The following is a 20,500-nucleotide window of genomic DNA, read 5'->3' on the forward strand; positions in this document are numbered from 1 at the left end:
ACTAACATTGGCATTAAAGCAAGATTGTAGTGCACTGTTGGCAATATATTTTAGTTGATATCATTTTTTTTGGTGGAGAATAATTGTTGAATTTTCAAAACTTATGATAACCAGCATCATCAATTCAGAATTGAACATCATTATCATCAAATCTAAAATCTTCTATTCAAGTTGAGGATAAAATATTTTGTAAAAAACAAATCGAAATAAAAGACATATTATATCAAATTGTTCTTGAAATCTGCATGTAAGTTTAATCTAACATGCATTTTTTTCTGTTCAGATGCTGATATTTGCAGGCTGGTTCTGTGCCTCACTTGCAATGGTATTCCATATAGATATTGGACTGGACCAAAGTATATCTATGCCTAAGGTCAGTTGTTGAGTAACAGATGATCAGAGAAATCAACTAGGTAGTATTTAGGGCTTTCCCATTTAAATCTACCTGGAGAAGAGGGAATGCCACTTTATTTAGGGAAACACCACATGCACAGAAATTTACAATCAAAAGTAGCAAATATGGGTAAAGATCCTACCCTTAAAATAAAAGTGCATTTCACCACAGGTACATTTATATGGAAATAGTCCACAATAAGAATAATGCTTGGTATTTTTATAACAAACGGAAAAAAGTCTGCATCGGTAAACCATGAATCCTCTAATCTTAGTAATATTATTATTTCTATCATACTTTTATGCAACTTGGACCACTTTTCTCCATTTTCTCAATGCAAGATTCCTTTTGTAACCATTTTTTCTTTTGGTGCTGAAAATGAACTAACAACTTGTCCAGCAGATAATGTTTTTATTTAGCCATTATTGGTGTCAGTCCACATTGAAAAAAGTCCTGAAATTTCACAAACTCTCCAGGCTTAGATAACGGATAAAACTGTTGATAATTCAGAAGATGGAACAGTTTCATTGCACAGGATTTTTTGCCATGAATCAGTGCCAACTTTATATTTGACAGAATTGAAAGACACTAAAATAATTGGAGCAACATGTATTCACACTTTAATTGTAAACTGTTTCATATTTTTTGCTTGCAGGATTCCTATGTTTTAAACTACTTCAAAAACCTTACAGCATACCTGTCCGTAGGAGCACCAGTGTATTTTGTCATGCCCAAGGGACATAACTACTCTAACATGGCTGGTCAGAATATGATATGTGGCGGGGTAGGCTGTCCTCAGAATTCATTGCTAGGGCAGGTTTACAAAGCATCCTTGTTGAAAAATTAGTAAGTACAGTCAGTTCTGCTTAATGGTCATTATGTTAAGCAATCAACTGTTTTAAAAGTCCACTCATTTCAAAGTTATATCCACCATGGTAATATAGAAACAGCACATTTGTAGGTGGCCACCTGTTTCAGAAGGCCACTTCTCATACAGTGCTGGGAAAATTCTTGTACATGTGATTGTGGGATTCACTCAAATTTCTCAAACATCCTTTAAAAAAAAAACATAAAACAAATGCAAGAGAATCACACATAATATTGGCAAGTCATATAATTGTTTATTTAAGTAGATATCCCAGATATTTAAAGAATTCCCAATTTTCTTTTAATGAAACAAGATATCCTTCCCCATTTTCAGTTGTAGAATATACCCTGACTTTCCAATTGTACAACCCTGTTCTGTTTGGTCTCCATTCTCGCTTGCATTTCCTCTATTGTTGGTTTTCATTTACAGACTTAAAAATGCATTGAATCTTTGGCTTTATCCATTCTTTCCTTTCATATTTCCCTATTTGGATTGATATGGTGTACATTTACTAAAGTTCACTTTTCTGTTTAAAGATGTTAAAGGGAGAAAACTATAGCTTGCATATCTTGTCATATTCCAATAGCAAATGCATAAAATGCAAAAGAAAGTATTGGCTTTACAATAATAATAATAGTAATAATAATAATGCTTTATTTATAGAGGGTGACTCATTAGTCAAGGACTATTCTCCCTTGAGGCCCTCTTAAAAAGAGTATAACAATGCACATTATATGAAGATAGCAATAATTACTGTTTATTTTAACATGTTTAATATTAAAATACTAAATTCCATTATCTATTAGAAACACACATGCTCATGATATCTCTTCTTAAATACTCTAATATTTTCAGCAGATTTTACATGTAGTGGAAGCTTGTTCCACAGAACTGTACCAGAGTATTGGAAGCTCTTTTTAAATTGCTCTGTTCTTGGTTTTGGTGCTAGAAGGTTTCCATGTGATATTGATCTCAACTGGTATTGTGTTGAAAAAGGCTTGAATAAGTCCTGAAGATACTCTGGTGCAGTTCCATGTAGACATTTATATAAAAGAACTGCCTTGTGAAAATCTATCCTGTCATATATTATGAAGCATTTGAGTTCTGTAAATAAGGCTTTTGAAGGATGATCAATAGATGCATCTAAAATTATGCTTGCTGCTCATTTCTGAAGTTTATAAATCCTGTCAAACTCAGATTTAGCACAGTTTCCCCATACATTTGACCAGTAATCCACTGTTGGAAGAATATATGACTTGTAGTATAGATTGTGAGTTTCCATAGGTAAATATTTATTGATTCTGCTGAGTAGGGCAATTTTGGATGACAGTGTTGTACAGAGCTTATCAATATGGTCATCCAGTAATAAATTATTATCTACAGACACACCTACAAGCTTTTCATGTTTGACATTTCTAATGGATGATTATTTATTGCAAGAGATAGTTTTAGGTTCCCTGATTTGTGTAACTTTTGTGATGTCCCCAAAATCATACATTTTGTTTTATCTTCATATAACCATAACCACAACTTGTGTTCAAATAAAACATGTACAGATATGAGATGGTGTTTTTCTATGTCTCGACAAAAAAATGTTGCAACTTGTATAGGTGAAAAATCGTCTGTCAGAGTTAAACATATCATTGAGAATTATCATTAGGAAATAGCTTCATCAGTGGAAAAAAGCATTAGCTTGAAAATGATTGCCTTCAAATCCATTAATGAAATACATTCATTTTTCTGTCTATATTTGTTTATCATTCATCATTTTGCATTTTCGCTCTCAGGTTTTTCAAGATACATTCCTTTTGCATATTATTTTGTTTGTGCTCATTCTGCATTTCATTTTCATTCATTTTTGTTCCAGTAGTAAAATTACCCATTTCATTTTCATTCATTTTTGTTCCAGTAGTAAAATAACCCATTTCATTTTCATTCATTTTTGTTCCAGTAGTAAAATTACCCATTTCATTTTCATTCATTTTTGTTCCAGTAGTAAAATTTCAAAGCCTTTTGCACATGGTCTGCTACTAAGAATAGTTTGTATTTCTAATAATAACATGGTCTGCTACTAAGAATAGTTTGTATTTCTAATAATAACCACTTTTCTGTGTTTAGCTCCATTGTCCTTTTGGTCCCAGGTGGCAGGGTGGTCTAAGGCGCATGCCTTTACATATTTCTGACGTCTCACCTATTTCTGCATGGGTTTGAGTCTTGGACTTAGCCAGGGTGGTATGTGAGAAGGCTTGCCACTAGTTTCCCATGGTTCGGTGGTTCATCCTACACTAGATATGCTGGCTGCCATGTACGGCCTATCATGTGTTAACAAATAAAACTCAACCAAACCTTTGGCATGGAGTATGCAAGCCTAGTTGTTTAAAGGGACATAGCTATGATTTAATCATAAGAAGAAAATAATTGGACTCAGAGTGGCTACCTCCCTTGATATAGTTTGACAGTTTCTTTGTATTACTTAAAATAGAATTATTGAATAGAAAATCCTCAAAAAGTAATTACATATTTTATATTAGTATGTTTTTTATTCTTTTTCAATTCTCATTTAAGAGATAAAGAAAAAAAGGACTTGAAATATTTAAATTAAGATTGCTGTTAGATGGAAATTGGTATTTGCTATTTGCTTTTGATTGTAAGAGAATCATGATGATCTGAATCTCACATTTTATCTTCATCAGTTTGAACCTGTTTAATGTACCATATTGCCCCAATCTTGCAATACATCAGTATTTGGGGCTGAGTGACCTTAAGGCACTTTACAGATCACTCACATAACACCTATGTCCATGTGTTTTGAAGTCTCATCTTGGCCAACATTAATATGTGAAAAGAAAGTTTGTCAGTAGCTTTCTGTGGGTCATTGGTTCATCCTGAGTTCTTCCTCCATCAAAATATATACAGGCCACTATATATAGCCTATCATGTGCTAAAAATGTTGTTAAACTCACAAAGCCATCAACAATCCATCACCATTCTCAATACTTTTTTTGGCCTTAGCTCTTTTTGGTTATTACAAAGCTATTACAGCTTCCATTGGTTATTACAGAATTGTTACAGTTTTTACTCGTTATTACAAAGTTATTGGCTTGCACAGAAAAAATATTATGCTGATGACAAGAAACTACCTGCATCGTGTTGACATGTTGATTGCATTAAGAAGCTTGGTTGCTGAATGCTAACATTTGTTTTTTTCTGGCAATGTCTGTTTGTAACCCAGCTAATATAGTTATCCTCAGTCACAAGCACTACCAATCTCAGGCAATGTCTGCTTGTACCCTAATATGGCTTTTCTCAGGCAATGTGTTTATACCCGAATATGGCTTTTCTCTGGCAATGTCTGTACCCTAATATGGTTTTTCTCTGGCAATGTCTGTTTGTATCCTAATATAGTCATCCTCAGTCACTAGCACTAACAAACACTTTAGCAAATTTTGATTTTTTGATTGAAGTTTACCAGGTTCACTTTTATTAATGTTCCAGATGTTAATATTGTTTTCTGTCTCTCATCAAGTACTCACATCTGTATGTCCATCTGTAATGTGTGCATTAACAGAAGTACTATTGAATTTTGAGCCATGACAGTTTCGTCTTAATTATATGGCTTGATTTGATTTTCAGGCCACTTGCATCAATTGTTTCAACTTCCTATACATTTATAAAATTGTTGAACTTGAACTTTATTGACACAAACCTTGTTACACAGTTAAGTAGGATGTACTTGTAGTATACAGAAGAAATTTAGTAGCAGTATTTTTGTTAATGTTTCAAAGATTTTCAGGCCATCACAGCAATTTCCATCATTTTTTAATTTTGCATTCTTAGACTTTTTGGAGGTCTGGTGTGTTTTATAAACACAAATCTATTTCTCTGTACTCTGTTGTTAGTGATTGCAGTTGGAGACATTTATTTGTCTGTTTGGTAGCAATCAATGTTTAAATTTAGCCAATACATATAGCACTGTTGTAACATACTGCAAACTTGGAAAAGCGAAGAAAAATGTAATGTTAAAAGAAATTGACCCTACTAGTGTATTATTCAGGAAGACACTAACAATATTCCAGTTGATATTAACAGTAATTATAGGGGGCCCCGAGTGGCCGAGTGGTCTAAAGCGCTGTCCGTCACGGATCACTGCCATCTCACCTCTATCTGCGTGGGTTCGAGTCTCGGGCTCGGCAAATGTGGATATGTGAGAAAGCTTGCCGGTAGCTTCTCGTGGGTCGGTGGTTCTTTCCGGGGTTTTCCCGGTTCTTCCTCCACCATTAATACTGGCCGCCATGTATAGCCTATCTTGTGCTGAAAAATGGCGTTAAACCCTATAACAACAACAACAGTAATTATAGATGATATTCCTATTTTATTGTTTCATCAAAAATGTTGAGATTTTATATAAATTATAAGATAAAATAGTTAAAAATAGATGACTGACAATAATTTTATTGTTTTATCTGCAAAACATAGGCAAGACATGCTTATCTCTTTTTAAATAGTGTCGTTGTTGATGTGGGCATAAGTGTCAAGGTTTTGCATTATGTAATGTCATGAGACTTAATTGGTGTATTCATCTTGGATTTTACTACTCAGCACAGGATCCCTCTCCCCAATCAATGAACAATTAACCTTCTGTGGAAACAGGAAGATCCCTGTCCCCAGACAGTAATTATCCTTCTGTGGAAAAATTGGTTACAGCAGCCTACTTTTATTGCTCAGGCAACATTGCAAGGATTTTGGATTATGCCATTATGAAACAGGTGCAAAATGGCATTCATTTAACTTCTTTGTGAATATATAGATTTGTTATTCAAGGCAGCAAACAGTAATTCACATTGGATATGTCATAAGAGTTAGTTAAATACCATAAGATACATAGACGATAATATATATTTTCATATTAATTATTTGCAATGATTTAGATGTGTTTAAGTTCCTGGAACTGACAAGTTTGTGTCTCAAAACATGAGTTCCTTAATCTTAAAATTGAGTGGATTATTAATCAGCTTGCCCTTGTAACATTTATTATTTCTGCTTATATAAATGTTGAGAAACCTTTGTTTGCACACTTGTTTCATAGTTGAAAATATAAAACGGTGTGCATTTTGCTTTTGTGTTATGCTTGGTATAAATTATGAATGAACCATGAAATCATAAATGGTGCATCTTTAGAGTATGCAAGATGATGTCATATGATAAAGTCATATGACTGGTGCTTTGTCACTAAGCCACACCCACATTTCAGTTCATGTCAGTATAGCTATGACAGCCTTCAAATAACTAATTGACTAATTATTTTCAGTAATTTACAGAGTACACTATTTTCTTGTAATTGGGCCTTTACATATATAAGAAGTGAATTTTAATAATGTTATGTCATGATGACTGGTGGAGAAGTTGTATAAAAATGATGTTTTTTTTTTAATTTCAGTACATACATAGCCCAGCCAGCATCATCATGGGTTGATGATTATTTTGATTGGCTGACACCTGGTGGAAATCCAACATGTTGTCGATTCAATATCAAAACAGGAGACTTCTGTCCATCAACAGGCAAGTTTAGATATTCTTTGGTGTTACTGGAAACCTCTGCTGATTATAATATCTATCTACATGGTTGACTGATAGTTGTCTTTTTATTGTTTAGGTCATGTTGAATAGATATACAGTCAAACCCGGTTATCTCGATTACGTCGGGGGTGTAAAAAAATCGTCGACATAACCGGGTCCCGAGATATCCGGGTTCATAAAAACCGGTAATTTTAAAAATGTCCTTGAGCATTACTCCTGTCTCTTGCTGGTGTTTACTGGAATCCCCTCCCACTGCATGTTACAATAAAATAAACAAAACGTTTAATTGATAATAAAATGAAATGAACTAACCTGGTGTTGTTATCATTTATTCCTTTTTTATCATCATAAGTAATTTATTAAAGAAAAAATATATCTATGAACTCCTTATATCACATGTAGCATATGCATCCATTACTGTAGTGTGCATCACTTATGTCAGATAACACACGACGCATTTTTATAATTGATGTGAATATTGAAAAACAAATCATGTTTGGTTGTACTCAGAGGTTTGAATATGTTATCAGATTGAAAAATGGATCAAAGAAAATCACAAACGAGAGAGTGAGAGAGAAACATCCACCGATTGCTTTCAGGCACCCGCCATTCACGCATAACGCGGTGTTAGGTGCAAAATAACCAAGATTGTATTATATCCAGGTTAATATATGACAGTATCTCGCAGATAAAGATCAATAAATGTTTTTGAAAATACATGTACATGTACATGTACATTGACTGTGAGTGCAAATGACACTCCTTTCGCTAGCATGGGTTACAAAGAGTATTTATTAAAGCAAGTTAATGTTGAGTAGACTACTTACCCCGCAGGCATCAATGATTCCAGATGGCAAATAAATAGATGCGCGGGTGGTGAATAAACACATCCGGTAGTGAGCAGTAAACTAATTCTTTGAACTTACCGGCAGGATATCAAATACAAAGGTTATTTTATTGCAAAGCAAACCGGAAACTGGAAACTGACTTTTGATTCTTTCAAGTGTGCCGATTCTTATTTTCTTTTCTGTTTTTCTTTTTGCCGACTTGGCTTCCCCTTTACTGGTATTCACAGGAATTTTGAAAATAAATTAAAACAATGGAAGCCAATTTTTCTGCCAGACCTAAATAAGATATATTACAAATAAGAAAACAAAACAAAATTAAGAAGACCTCAAGCATGAGAACTAAATTATGGGGCCTCGACTGCCATTGTATAGAAGCCATGTGCCTGAGATTATCCATTCGCGTGCATATATACGAGCATATATATAGGGTGATATTCTGCCTAGAAATATATCTGTTCTGTTTATTTTCTGTTGACAAGTACATGTACAGTATATGCTGTTTCATGAGAGAGAAAAAAATGTTCCAAAAGAGAAAGCTTTCAAACCAAAACATTGAACTGAAGTATGAAATTTTGCTACAACTTGAAAAAGGCGAAAAGTGTGCTGATTTGGCAAACAAGTACAACATTCCATCAAACACTATTTCAGGCTGGAAGAAAAATGCTGATAAAATCAAAACTACTTATGAACTTGGACAATTTGGTCCCGATAGAAAGAAAATGCGTTCCGCAAAGTTCGATGATGTCGACGAGGCAACACTAAAATGGTTTAAAAACGTCCGTGCCGAAAATATCCCAGTAGATGGCCCTCGTATCCAGCAACAGGCTGAGAAATTTGCAAAAGACTTGGGACACGAAACATGGAAAGCATCACATGGCTGGTTAGATCGTTTCAAACAGCGCAATAATATATGTTTTAAAACCGTGTGTGGAGAGAGTGCATCTGTTTCAGATGTGGCTGTTAAGGAATGGCATAAAGAAGTTTTGCCAAAAATCTTGGACAAGTTCAAGCCATGCGATATATACAATGCTGATGAAACGGGGCTATTTTGGCAATGTCTGCCTAACAAGACGATGGATTTCAAAGGAAACAAATGCCATGGAGGAAAAAAATCCAAAGAGAGAGTAACTTTGCTTTTGGCCGGAAATATGGATGGAAGTGACAAGATCAAGCCATTAATAATAGGAAAATCAGAAAATCCAAGATGCTTCAAAAACCTGAATAGGTCTTCTCTCCCCGTTGACTATAAAAGCCAGTCAAATAGCTGGATGACAGGTGATATCTTTACCAGCTGGTTACGCAAGTTAGATCGCCACTTACAGTTTGAAAAACGAAAGATCGCATTGATAATAGACAACTGCCGTGCTCACCCACGTGTAGAAGGGTTACAAGCAATCACAGTGTATTTTCTTCCTCCCAATGCTACCAGTAAGCTTCAGCCACTCGACCAAGGAATAATTCAGGCTTTTAAAATCCATTATCGGAAAGCTTTAGTTTGCAATTATTTGCTTGCAGTTGAGGAAAAGCGATCCTATAAACCAACTCTGCTAGACGCCATCATGTATGCCCGTGCAGCTTGGAACAGTGTATCGCCGAAAACCATTCAAAACTGCTGGTTCCATTGTATTTTTCCGGAAATTTCTGATGAAGAATTTCACCAGCAGTGTTTAATTGCACAAGAAATTAAAGAGCCTCAATCAGAAATAGGTCTTGAAGCGATGGCTGATGAGATTGCGGTCTCCATAGGCATTGCTCGGGATGAATTTTCTAATTATGTTCACGTGGATGATGATGCCAATGCCTATGGTGAACTTACTGATGAGGAAATAATCCAATTGGTGACAACGAAGCAGATACAATCATGCAAGCAAGATGATGATGATGATGATGATGATCAGCCTATCACTATCCCAAGCTACAGTGAAATGGCTGAATGCATTAAAAAAATGAAATTGTTTGTGGCAAGTGTCGACGGTGCCGAGCATATGTATGAAAACGTAAGTGCTTTTGAATCGTTCGTTACAAATCAGCACCGGAGTAAACAAAAGCAGACTGATATTACTTCATATTTTCTACAAAAATAATGTAGTGCACATTATGATATGTTTATGTACTTGTGTGTTTTATAGATGTATAGATTCAAAATGAAAAAAGTATTCATTTTTTTATTCATATATAGTATGCGTTTATTGTACATGTACGTGTAGGTAATTTTACCGTATATTTTTGTATTTCCACTACATTATGTTCAGTTTATAATTCCTAGATATTTTGAAAATATTGCTGACATGTTTGGCTATTTTGTCATAAAATGCTATACAATAAATCGTCATGATATTACGTGCATATGGAGCAATTTCATGACCTGAATATTCAGCCGATCAGCACTTTTCCGTCTGCACATTGATTATTAATGTGTACATGTACATAATATTTCATTACTTGTATCTCCTTGATTGTTGTTTCTTGTATACATGTACTTCGGAACATAATTCATATATGAAATGTACCTTAAGAAATAAAAGGGAAATGATAAAATACACATGTAGCTGACATCTAAGATTCTGCGTTTTCGTAAAATAAAGTTACATTGTAATTTGTACACACTCTTGTCTTTGTGAATCCTTGAATATTTTTTGTAGTGAACATGATATATTCTTAATAAACTAATCGATTAAGCTACTCTTACGAACCAAAAATAGAAAGAATATGAAATAAACATGTGACTACTGCCGTAACGGACCAAAATTGTGCCTGAAAATCGATCGCTTTTGCTGACTATTTCTTGTACAATTTCTGTGAGATTGACGTTAAAAAGTTGCATTTCGTCGAATTAAGCGGGTCCACATGTTACTTCGGACCGAAACTTATGCCCGACATAACCGGGTTATCGACTTAACAGAGGTCGAGATAAGCGGGTAAAAAATAGCATAACAAAGAAGAATTTTTTCGGGACCGGACCAAAACGCTCGACATAAGCGGGTTGTCGAGATAACCGAGGTCGAGATAAGTGGGTTTGACTGTACTGTACATTTACTACTCTGAGGTGTTTTTTTACACAAGGCAACAGTTTTCATGGATTTCATGCATGCTGTAAACCAGGATTATTAAGACCTAATTAACAATGATCATTGTGTGGAAACATTGGGATCCTTATCCCTAATAAATGAGAATAATCTTCTGTGGAAATGTGGGATTTCTGTCCCTGATCAATAAGCAATGGTCCTTCTTTGGCTGCAGTGCAATCCCTATCCCAAATCAATAAACAATGATCTTTCTGTGGAAACAGTGGGTCAATGTCCCCAATCAGTGAAAAATGATTATTCTGTAGACACGGTGGGATCCTTCCCCCAGTCAATAAACAATGATCTTTTTGTGGAAACATTGGGTTCACTCACCTTAATCAATGAACAATGATCACTTTGTGGAAACATGGGTGTCCCTCTCCCAATGAACAATGATTCAATCTGTGAAAACAGTAGGATTCCTGTCCCCAATCAGTGATAAAATGATCACTCTGTGGAAACAGTGGGATCCCTCTCCCCAATCAATGAACAGTAACCCAATCTCTGAGAACGGTAGGATCCCTGTCCCCAATCAGTGAACAATTACCCTTCTTTGGAAACATTGGGATGTCTGTCCCCAATCAATGAACAATTATCCGTCTGTGGAAACAGGAAGATCCTTGTCCCCAGACAGTGATTGTCCTTCTGTAGAAAAATTGGGATCCTTGTCCCCAGTCAATGAACAATAATCCTTATGTGGAAAGAGTATGATCCCTGTCCCCTGTCCACAAATTAAAATACTTATTGAATGAGGGGCCCCAAGTGGCCAAGTGGTCTAAAGCACTCTCCGTTACGGATCACTGCCATCTCACCTCTGGCTGCATGGGTTCAAGTCTCGGATTCGGCCAGTGTGGGTATGTGAGAAAGCTTGCCTGTAGCTTCTTGTGGGTCGGTGGTTCTTTCCGGGGTTTTCCTGGGTTCTTCCTCCACCATTAATACTTGCCGCCATGTTTAGCCTATCATGAGCTCAAAAATGGCGTTAAACCCCATAACAACAACAACTTATTGAATGGTCATAATTCACATAAACACAAAAGTTAATATTCATGGAAATAAATGAATTCACACTAATTTTGTTGGGTACCAATTTTTGTGGATTACAAGGCTGTTACAACCACCAATTTAAATACCCAGTGAACATTTTCCCATTAGTGAATAGAATTTGTCCATCCGTTGAATACTTTATGTCGATGAATATTATAATACCTATGAATTCATTATGACATCAATGAATTCAAGTTGCCCACCTATGAAGTCAATATGAAATCTATGAATTCAATATGACATTGAAATGCAATGACATTTATGAATACAATGACATTGTTGAATAAGCATGACATGAATACACATTGCCCATCTATGAATACAATATAAAATCATGAATACAATATGACATCAATGAATAGTGTCAGTGAATACAACATAACATCAATAAATACAACAGCTATGAATTCAATATAAAATCATGCATACATTATTATTATTTTTTTTATTCAAGCTGTCCATTTATGGATACAATATGACACAATGAATATCTGTGAACCACTCAGATGGCCTAGTGGTTAGAGCATCCACCTTGGTGCTCAGCATTGAGAGGTTAGTGTTAGGATTGGTCAGCCTGGCATCAGGATAATGTGACTGGGTGAGACAATGATGCTTTATGTCTGCGGCATGATGCCCTAATGTTATACCTCACTATAAACTGTCACACTGCAGACATCATAGCGATATGACTGGAAAATTGTTAAAGCTACGTTACGTCCAAAGCATCTAAATGATTGTCAGTTTTATGTGCATCCTGTGTATTTGTGCTAAAACAGTATGTTTTACAAATTTGCATTTATATGTGTGTTACATTAGGTAAAGTTCAAAAATGGCTGGCTATTGTTTGGATGTAACTTTTCCATCATCACACCTTTATTCTGAAACCTTTCAATCCATAATATAGTATGCCCTTATAGGACTTGAATCCATAATATATTATGCCTTTATAGGACTTGAATCCATAATGTATTATGCCTTTATAGGACTTCATAATATATTATGCCCTTATAGGACTTGAATTCGTAATATATTATGCCTTTGTAGGACTTGAATCCATAATATATTATGCCTTTATAGGACTTGAATCCATAACATATTATGCCCTTATAAGACTTCAGTCCATAATATATTATGCCCTTATAGGACTTGAATCCATAATATATTATGCCTTTATAGGACTTGAATCCATAATATATTATGCCTGTATAGGACTTGAATCCATAATATATTATGCCTGTATAGGACTTGAATCCATAATATATTATACCTTTATAGGACTTGAATCCGTAATATATTATGCCCTTATAGGACTTGAATCCATAATATATTATACCTTTATAGGACTTGAATCCGTAATATATTATGCCCTTATAGGACTTGAATCCATAATATATTATGCCTGTATAGGACTTGAATCCATAATATATTATGCCTGTATAGGACTTGAATCCATAATATATTATACCTTTATTGGACTTGAATCCATAATATATTATGCCTGTATAGGACTTGAATCCATAATATATTATACCTTTATTGGACTTGAATCCATAATATATTATGCCTGTATAGGACTTGAATCCGTAATATATTATGCCCTTATAAGACTTGAATCCATAATATATTATGCCCTTATAGGACTTGAATCAATAATATATTATACCTTTATAGGACTTGAATCAATAATATATTATGCCTGTATAGGACTTGAATCCATAATATATTATACCTTTATTGGACTTGAATCCATAATATATTATGCCTGTATAGGACTTGAATCCGTAATATATTATGCCCTTATAGGACTTGAATCCATAATATATTATGCCCTTATAGGACTTGAATCCATAATATATTATGCCTGTATAGGACTTGAATCAATAATATATTATACCTTTATTGGACTTGAATCCATAATATATTATGCCTGTATAGGACTTGAATCAATAATATATTATACCTTTATTGGACTTGAATCCATAATATATTATGCCTGTATAGGACTTGAATCCGTAATATATTATGCCCTTATAAGACTTGAATCCATAATATATTATGCCCTTATAGGACTTGAATCAATAATATATTATACCTTTATAGGACTTGAATCAATAATATATTATGCCTGTATAGGACTTGAATCCATAATATATTATACCTTTATTGGACTTGAATCCATAATATATTATGCCTGTATAGGACTTGAATCCGTAATATATTATGCCCTTATAGGACTTGAATCCATAATATATTATACCTTTATAGGACTTGAATCCATAATATATTATACCTTTATTGGACTTGAATCCATAATATATTATGCCTGTATAGGACTTGAATCCATAATATAATATGCCCTTATAGGACTTGAATCCGTAATATATTATGCCCTTATAGGACTTGAATCAATAATATATTATACCTTTATTGGACTTGAATCCATAATATATTATGCCTGTATAGGACTTGAATCCGTAATATATTATGCCCTTATAGGACTTGAATCCATAATATATTATACCTTTATAGGACTTGAATCCATAATATATTATACCTTTATTGGACTTGAATCCATAATATATTATGCCTGTATAGGACTTGAATCCGTAATATATTATGCCCTTATAGGACTTGAATCCGTAATATATTATGCCCTTATAGGACTTGAATCAATAATATATTATACCTTTATAGGACTTGAATCCATAATATATTATACCTTTATTGGACTTGAATCCATAATATATTATGCCTGTATAGGACTTGAATCCGTAATATAGTATGCCCTTATAGGACTTGAATCCGTAATATATTATGCCCTTATAGGACTTGAATCAATAATATATTATACCTTTATTGGACTTGAATCCATAATATATTATGCCTGTATAGGACTTGAATCCGTAATATATTATGCCCTTATAAGACTTGAATCCATAATATATTATGCCCTTATAGGACTTGAATCCATAATATATTATGCCCTTATAGGACTTGAATCAATAATATATTATACCTTTATTGGACTTGAATCCATAATATATTATGCCTGTATAGGACTTGAATCCGTAATATATTATGCCCTTATAAGACTTGAATCCATAATATATTATGCCCTTATAGGACTTGAATCAATAATATATTATACCTTTATAGGACTTGAATCAATAATATATTATGCCTGTATAGGACTTGAATCCATAATATATTATACCTTTATTGGACTTGAATCCATAATATATTATGCCTGTATAGGACTTGAATCCGTAATATATTATGCCCTTATAGGACTTGAATCCATAATATATTATACCTTTATAGGACTTGAATCCATAATATATTATACCTTTATTGGACTTGAATCCATAATATATTATGCCTGTATAGGACTTGAATCCGTAATATATTATGCCCTTATAGGACTTGAATCCGTAATATATTATGCCCTTATAGGACTTGAATCAATAATATATTATACCTTTATTGGACTTGAATCCATAATATATTATGCCTGTATAGGACTTGAATCCGTAATATATTATGCCCTTATAGGACTTGAATCCATAATATATTATGCCCTTATAGGACTTGAATCCATAATATATTATGCCCTTATAAGACTTGAATCCATAATATATTATGCCCTTATAGGACTTGAATCAATAATATATTATACCTTTATTGGACTTGAATCCATAATATATTATGCCTGTATAGGACTTGAATCCGTAATATATTATGCCCTTATAGGACTTGAATCCATAATATATTATACCTTTATTGGACTTGAATCCATAATATATTATGCCTTTATAAGACTTGAATCCGTAATATATTATGCCCTTATAGGACTTGAATCCGTAATATATTATGCCCTTATAGGACTTGAATCAATAATATATTATACCTTTATTGGACTTGAATCCATAATATATTATGCCTGTATAGGACTTGAATCCGTAATATATTATGCCTGTATAGGACTTGAATCCATAATATATTATGCCCTTATAGGACTTGAATCCATAATGTATTATACCTTTATTGGACTTGAATCCATAATATATTATGCCTGTATAGGACTTGAATCCGTAATATATTATGCCCTTATAGGACTTGAATCAATAATATATTATGCCTGTATAGGACTTGAATCCATAATATATTATACCTTTATTGGACTTGAATCCATAATATATTATGCCTTTATAGGACTTGAATCCATAATATATTATGCCTGTATAGGACTTGAATCCATAATATATTATACCTTTATTGGACTTGAATCCATAATATATTATGCCTTTATAGGACTTGAATCCATAATATATTATGCCCTTATAGGACTTGAATCCAAATGAATGAATATAGCTTTTTGTTTTTATATGAAAGAAAGACTTTTGGTCCCTTTTACATACCAGTTTGCTTTTGTATGAGATAAGGGATCCCTTTTTCTTGCCAGTTTGCTCATTGTATGAGAGAGAGATTTGATCCCTTTTTTAGGCCATTTTGCTTTTGTATGAGAGAGAACCACAGAGAGACTTCATCTCTTTTTCATGCCATTTTGGTCAAAGTACCTTAAATTTCCTCTGTTCAGCAGAAGATTTTGTCTCAGAGAGAACAGTAGTAAAATAGTTAAAGAAATTATTGAAAAAAACACTGGGCTCCTTCAGTTTAAGAAATATATATTTCAGATTTAAATGTTCACAGTATTTTTATCCATTTGTGCTTGTATACACCTCCCCTGATAACTCATGCACAACAGAGTCCACAAACATAAACCACACTATAAACGAGGGCGCGAGTTACCGAGGGACCTCCAAAAATTTGAAAAATCCCCTTAGACATAGAGAAAACATTGGGGTGGGGGTTTGGGTTAGGAAACTGTGCTGTTTAATGACTGAATGACTAAATCCTTGTTTTACAATCACATCAGTAATAATTGCTAAAAACCCACTTTTCTAATGAAGTTGTTTGTTATTCTGTATAAATAACATTTTATTTTCAAAATGTCCAACATCTGTAAGATCATTAAACTGGTTTCAACAACCATCACAATTATGTGAAAACATCTGTGTATTACGTCACTGCTTTTTGGTTTGTTGATTACTCTGGTTCCCAGAGTGGTATTTAATAGTGCACTGCCAAGTCAGGAGTCAGTGTAGCAGGGAACTTGACTAACTGTTGATACATCACCAAACAAGATTCCTTTTTTTTAAAAAACTAGAGACATTTATTTTGTGAGACAATTGTCTACGTCGAAACTCAATTTTTATATTGTTCACTTACTACAATATTGATGTCATGATTTCATTGGAAATAATAGTGAAACTTATTATCATCCTTGAGGATATCTCTAAGTGCCAGTTCAGGAAGCCTCTGAAACTTGCTTGCCCACAATGGTCCGTATCTGTGAAACCAAGCTCTTTATTTTACGAAGTATTCGTTTCACTTGGTTGCCTTGCTATCTTTGAGCAGTTATGAATGACTCCGTTAATTTAAGGTAGTTTATGGTACATACACAATTACACTTATAACTGTTCAATTGATCGAATGAAGTGAGTTCACCCGACATACGACTTGGGCCGCTAGATTTTAAGCATGTGGGATTTGCATGCCTTTTACCTTTTCTTTTATTCCACCTCCTTTATTTGATTCAAAAGACATAATTAACATGATAATACAAAGTAGGCCAACTTTTAATTCAGTGCAATAATACAAATACTTCTGCAAATCAGTTATCAAAACACAGTTGGCACTTAATTAGGTTCTCAGAAATGCTTGCAGACATGGCTGTTACAGTAGATTGCCACATATTACGTTTAAATACACATTGCATTTATGATGAATACAGTTAAGAGGAATGAAAAGATAGAATTAAAACACAAATTTCACTTAATAAAAATTATTTAATTGGCATTGAGATATTAATGTACTGCCTACAACTAGACGTGACATTATCATTGATAAAAATTTCCTTGAATTAATTTAATTACGATGTACTAAGAATGTCGTTTGGAAACAAATTTAACCAATTATATGACTTCTTATTCAAAGTTGATAATTTGAAATTGCTGATTAAAATTTCCAGGTCCTATCTACTGTTTTCGATCATAATACAAGCAATATATCAGTGTGTCAGTTACCAGTTTTGATCGCGATTTTCATCAAGTTCAAGAACTAGGGATCAATTTTTTGCGTTTTTTCTGGTTTAAAAAATGGGATCCATGCCTGACCTCACATTATAAGTGGGTTTGCGAGTTATCAGGGTGCAAGTTATCGAGGGAGTGGTGTAGTTTGAATACAAAGAAGTTTTATATGCGCTGCAATCCTTTGGAAGTACTTGCATGGAGTTGTCCGATTGAAAAATGCTTCTGTTGAGGATTTGTAATAAGAACTTAAATCTTACTCATTTTCTAATAAGTAACCTGACAACTGTAAAATCTGATAATTTCAGACTCCTTAACTGAAACAAAACAAACCTGTGATGGAAAATCATGGTATGATAGGCGTCAAATTCCCATTAGTATCAATCGTTATTGCTTCCTGATCCTTGCTTGGCATTTCCACCAGCAAAACAGATTAAAGATTGCCACTCTGAGTGATTTCATCCATACTGCTATACATACTGTCAGATGTTGACATCACACTACATAGTCAACTATTAATCTAACAATAATTACAGCTATACATACTGTCAGATGTCGACGTAACACTACATAGTCAACTATTAATGTAACAATAAATACAGCTATACATACTGTCAGATGTTGACATCACACTACATAGTCAACTATTAATGTAACAATAAATACAGCTATACATACTGTCAGATGTTGACACAACACTACATAGTCAACTATTAATGGAACAGTAAATACTGCAATACACACTATCAGATTTTGACACAACAGTACATAGTCAGCTATTAATGTAACAGTAAATACTGCTATACATACTGTCAGATGTTGACACAACACTACATAGTCAGCTATTAATGTAACAATAAATACAGCTATACATACTGTCAGATGTTGACATCACGCTACATAGTCAGCTATTAATGTAACAATAAATACAGCTATACATACTGTCAGATGTTGACACAACACTACATAGTCAGCTATTAATGTAACAATAAATACAGCTATACATACTGTCAGATGTTGACATCACACTACATAGTCAACTATTAGTGTAACAGTAAATACAGCTATACATACTGTCAGATGTTGACACAACACTACATAGTCAACTATTAATGTAACAATAAATACAGCTATACATACTGTCAGATGTTGACACAACACTACATAGTCAACTATTAATGGAACAGTAAATACTGCAATACACACTATCAGATTTTGACACAACAGTACATAGTCAGCTATTAATGTAACAGTAAATACTGCTATACATACTGTCAGATGTTAACACAACACTACATAGTCAGCTATTAATGTAACAATAAATACAGCTATACATACTGTCAGATGTTGACATCACGCTACATAGTCAGCTATTAATGTAACAATAAATACAGCTATACATACTGTCAGATGTTGACACAACACTACATAGTCAGCTATTAATGTAACAGTAAATACTGCAATACATACTGTCAGATGTTGACACAACACTACATAGTCAGCTATTAATGTAACAGTAAATACTGCAATACATACTGTCAGATGTTGACATCACACTACATAGTCAACTATTAATGTAACAATAAATACAGCTATACATACTGTCAGATGTTGACACAACACTACATAGTCAGCTATTAATGTAACAGTAAATACTGCAATACATACTGTCAGATGTTGACATCACACTACATAGTCAACTATTAATGTAACAATAAACACAGCTATACATACTGTCAGATGTTGACACAACACTACATAGTCAGCTATTAATGTAACAGTAAATACTGCTATACATACTGTCAGATGTCAACATCGCATTGCATAGTCAACTATTAATGTAACAATAAATATTGCAATATATACTGTCAGATGTTGACATCAAACTACATAGTCAACTATTAATGTAACAATAAATAATATTGCAGCCTTATTGCAAATAAAAATAATAATGCAGAGAACAGGGCTGACAATTTTCCTTACCTTCAATGTCATTTTTGTGATCAGCAAAAGAATCTATGAGAAATTTCTGGGGTGGGGGTGAGGGTAGATGGAACAGGTAAAGAAACTGATCTGATTCATAAAGAGCAATGAAGTTGCTCATTGAATTAGCCATGTTCTGCAGACTTTTCCTTGCCAAATATTTGGGTTTGTGTGATTAACCAATCAACACGCATGAAAATCAAACTTGAGCCAATCAAACAATGATTTTCAAACAATTTCTGTTTGAGAAAAAAAATGGTGCCTGGGAAGCTAAATCATGGGAGGAAAATGGATATTTTTTCCAAAGCCAAGGAAGTAAGAGTCAAGGATTTGAATAAAGATGTGAAGCAACACTCCTTGAATTGACTAGTGTTGCTTTGAGTTGAAGACTGCCAAAAATAAAGCCATGACAGTTAAACTTTGACATTTTAAAAAAAATGTAATTTAGCCAGACAGGCATTGTGTAGTTTGTAGTTAGGAAAATTAGTCACAGCTTGCATGTTCAATAGCTGCTAGCATTTGCAGATCATGTTTAGTCAACCAAATATGTGACACTTTTGAAGCAGAAATGT

The 20,500-nt window shown here is 33.7% G+C and overlaps 1 protein-coding gene across 1 annotated transcript in view; it reads left to right on the forward strand.

The window, feature by feature from the left end:
* The window catches only part of LOC149783157 (NPC intracellular cholesterol transporter 1-like), a 92,459-nt gene that overhangs the window by 39,935 nt on the left and 32,024 nt on the right, over window positions 1-20,500 (forward strand). The window contains exons 13-15 of the mRNA XM_089931393.1: window positions 284-373; window positions 1,050-1,240; window positions 6,700-6,821. Coding sequence (XP_089787519.1) covers window positions 284-373; window positions 1,050-1,240; window positions 6,700-6,821 — 403 coding nt within the window. The remainder of the gene's footprint in view (window positions 1-283; window positions 374-1,049; window positions 1,241-6,699; window positions 6,822-20,500) is intronic.

Source organism: Sinohyriopsis cumingii, chromosome 14 (assembly GCF_028554795.1).
Source record: "Sinohyriopsis cumingii isolate HCF-2022 chromosome 14, ASM2855479v2, whole genome shotgun sequence".
Classification (NCBI taxonomy): Eukaryota; Metazoa; Mollusca; class Bivalvia; order Unionida; family Unionidae; genus Sinohyriopsis; species Sinohyriopsis cumingii.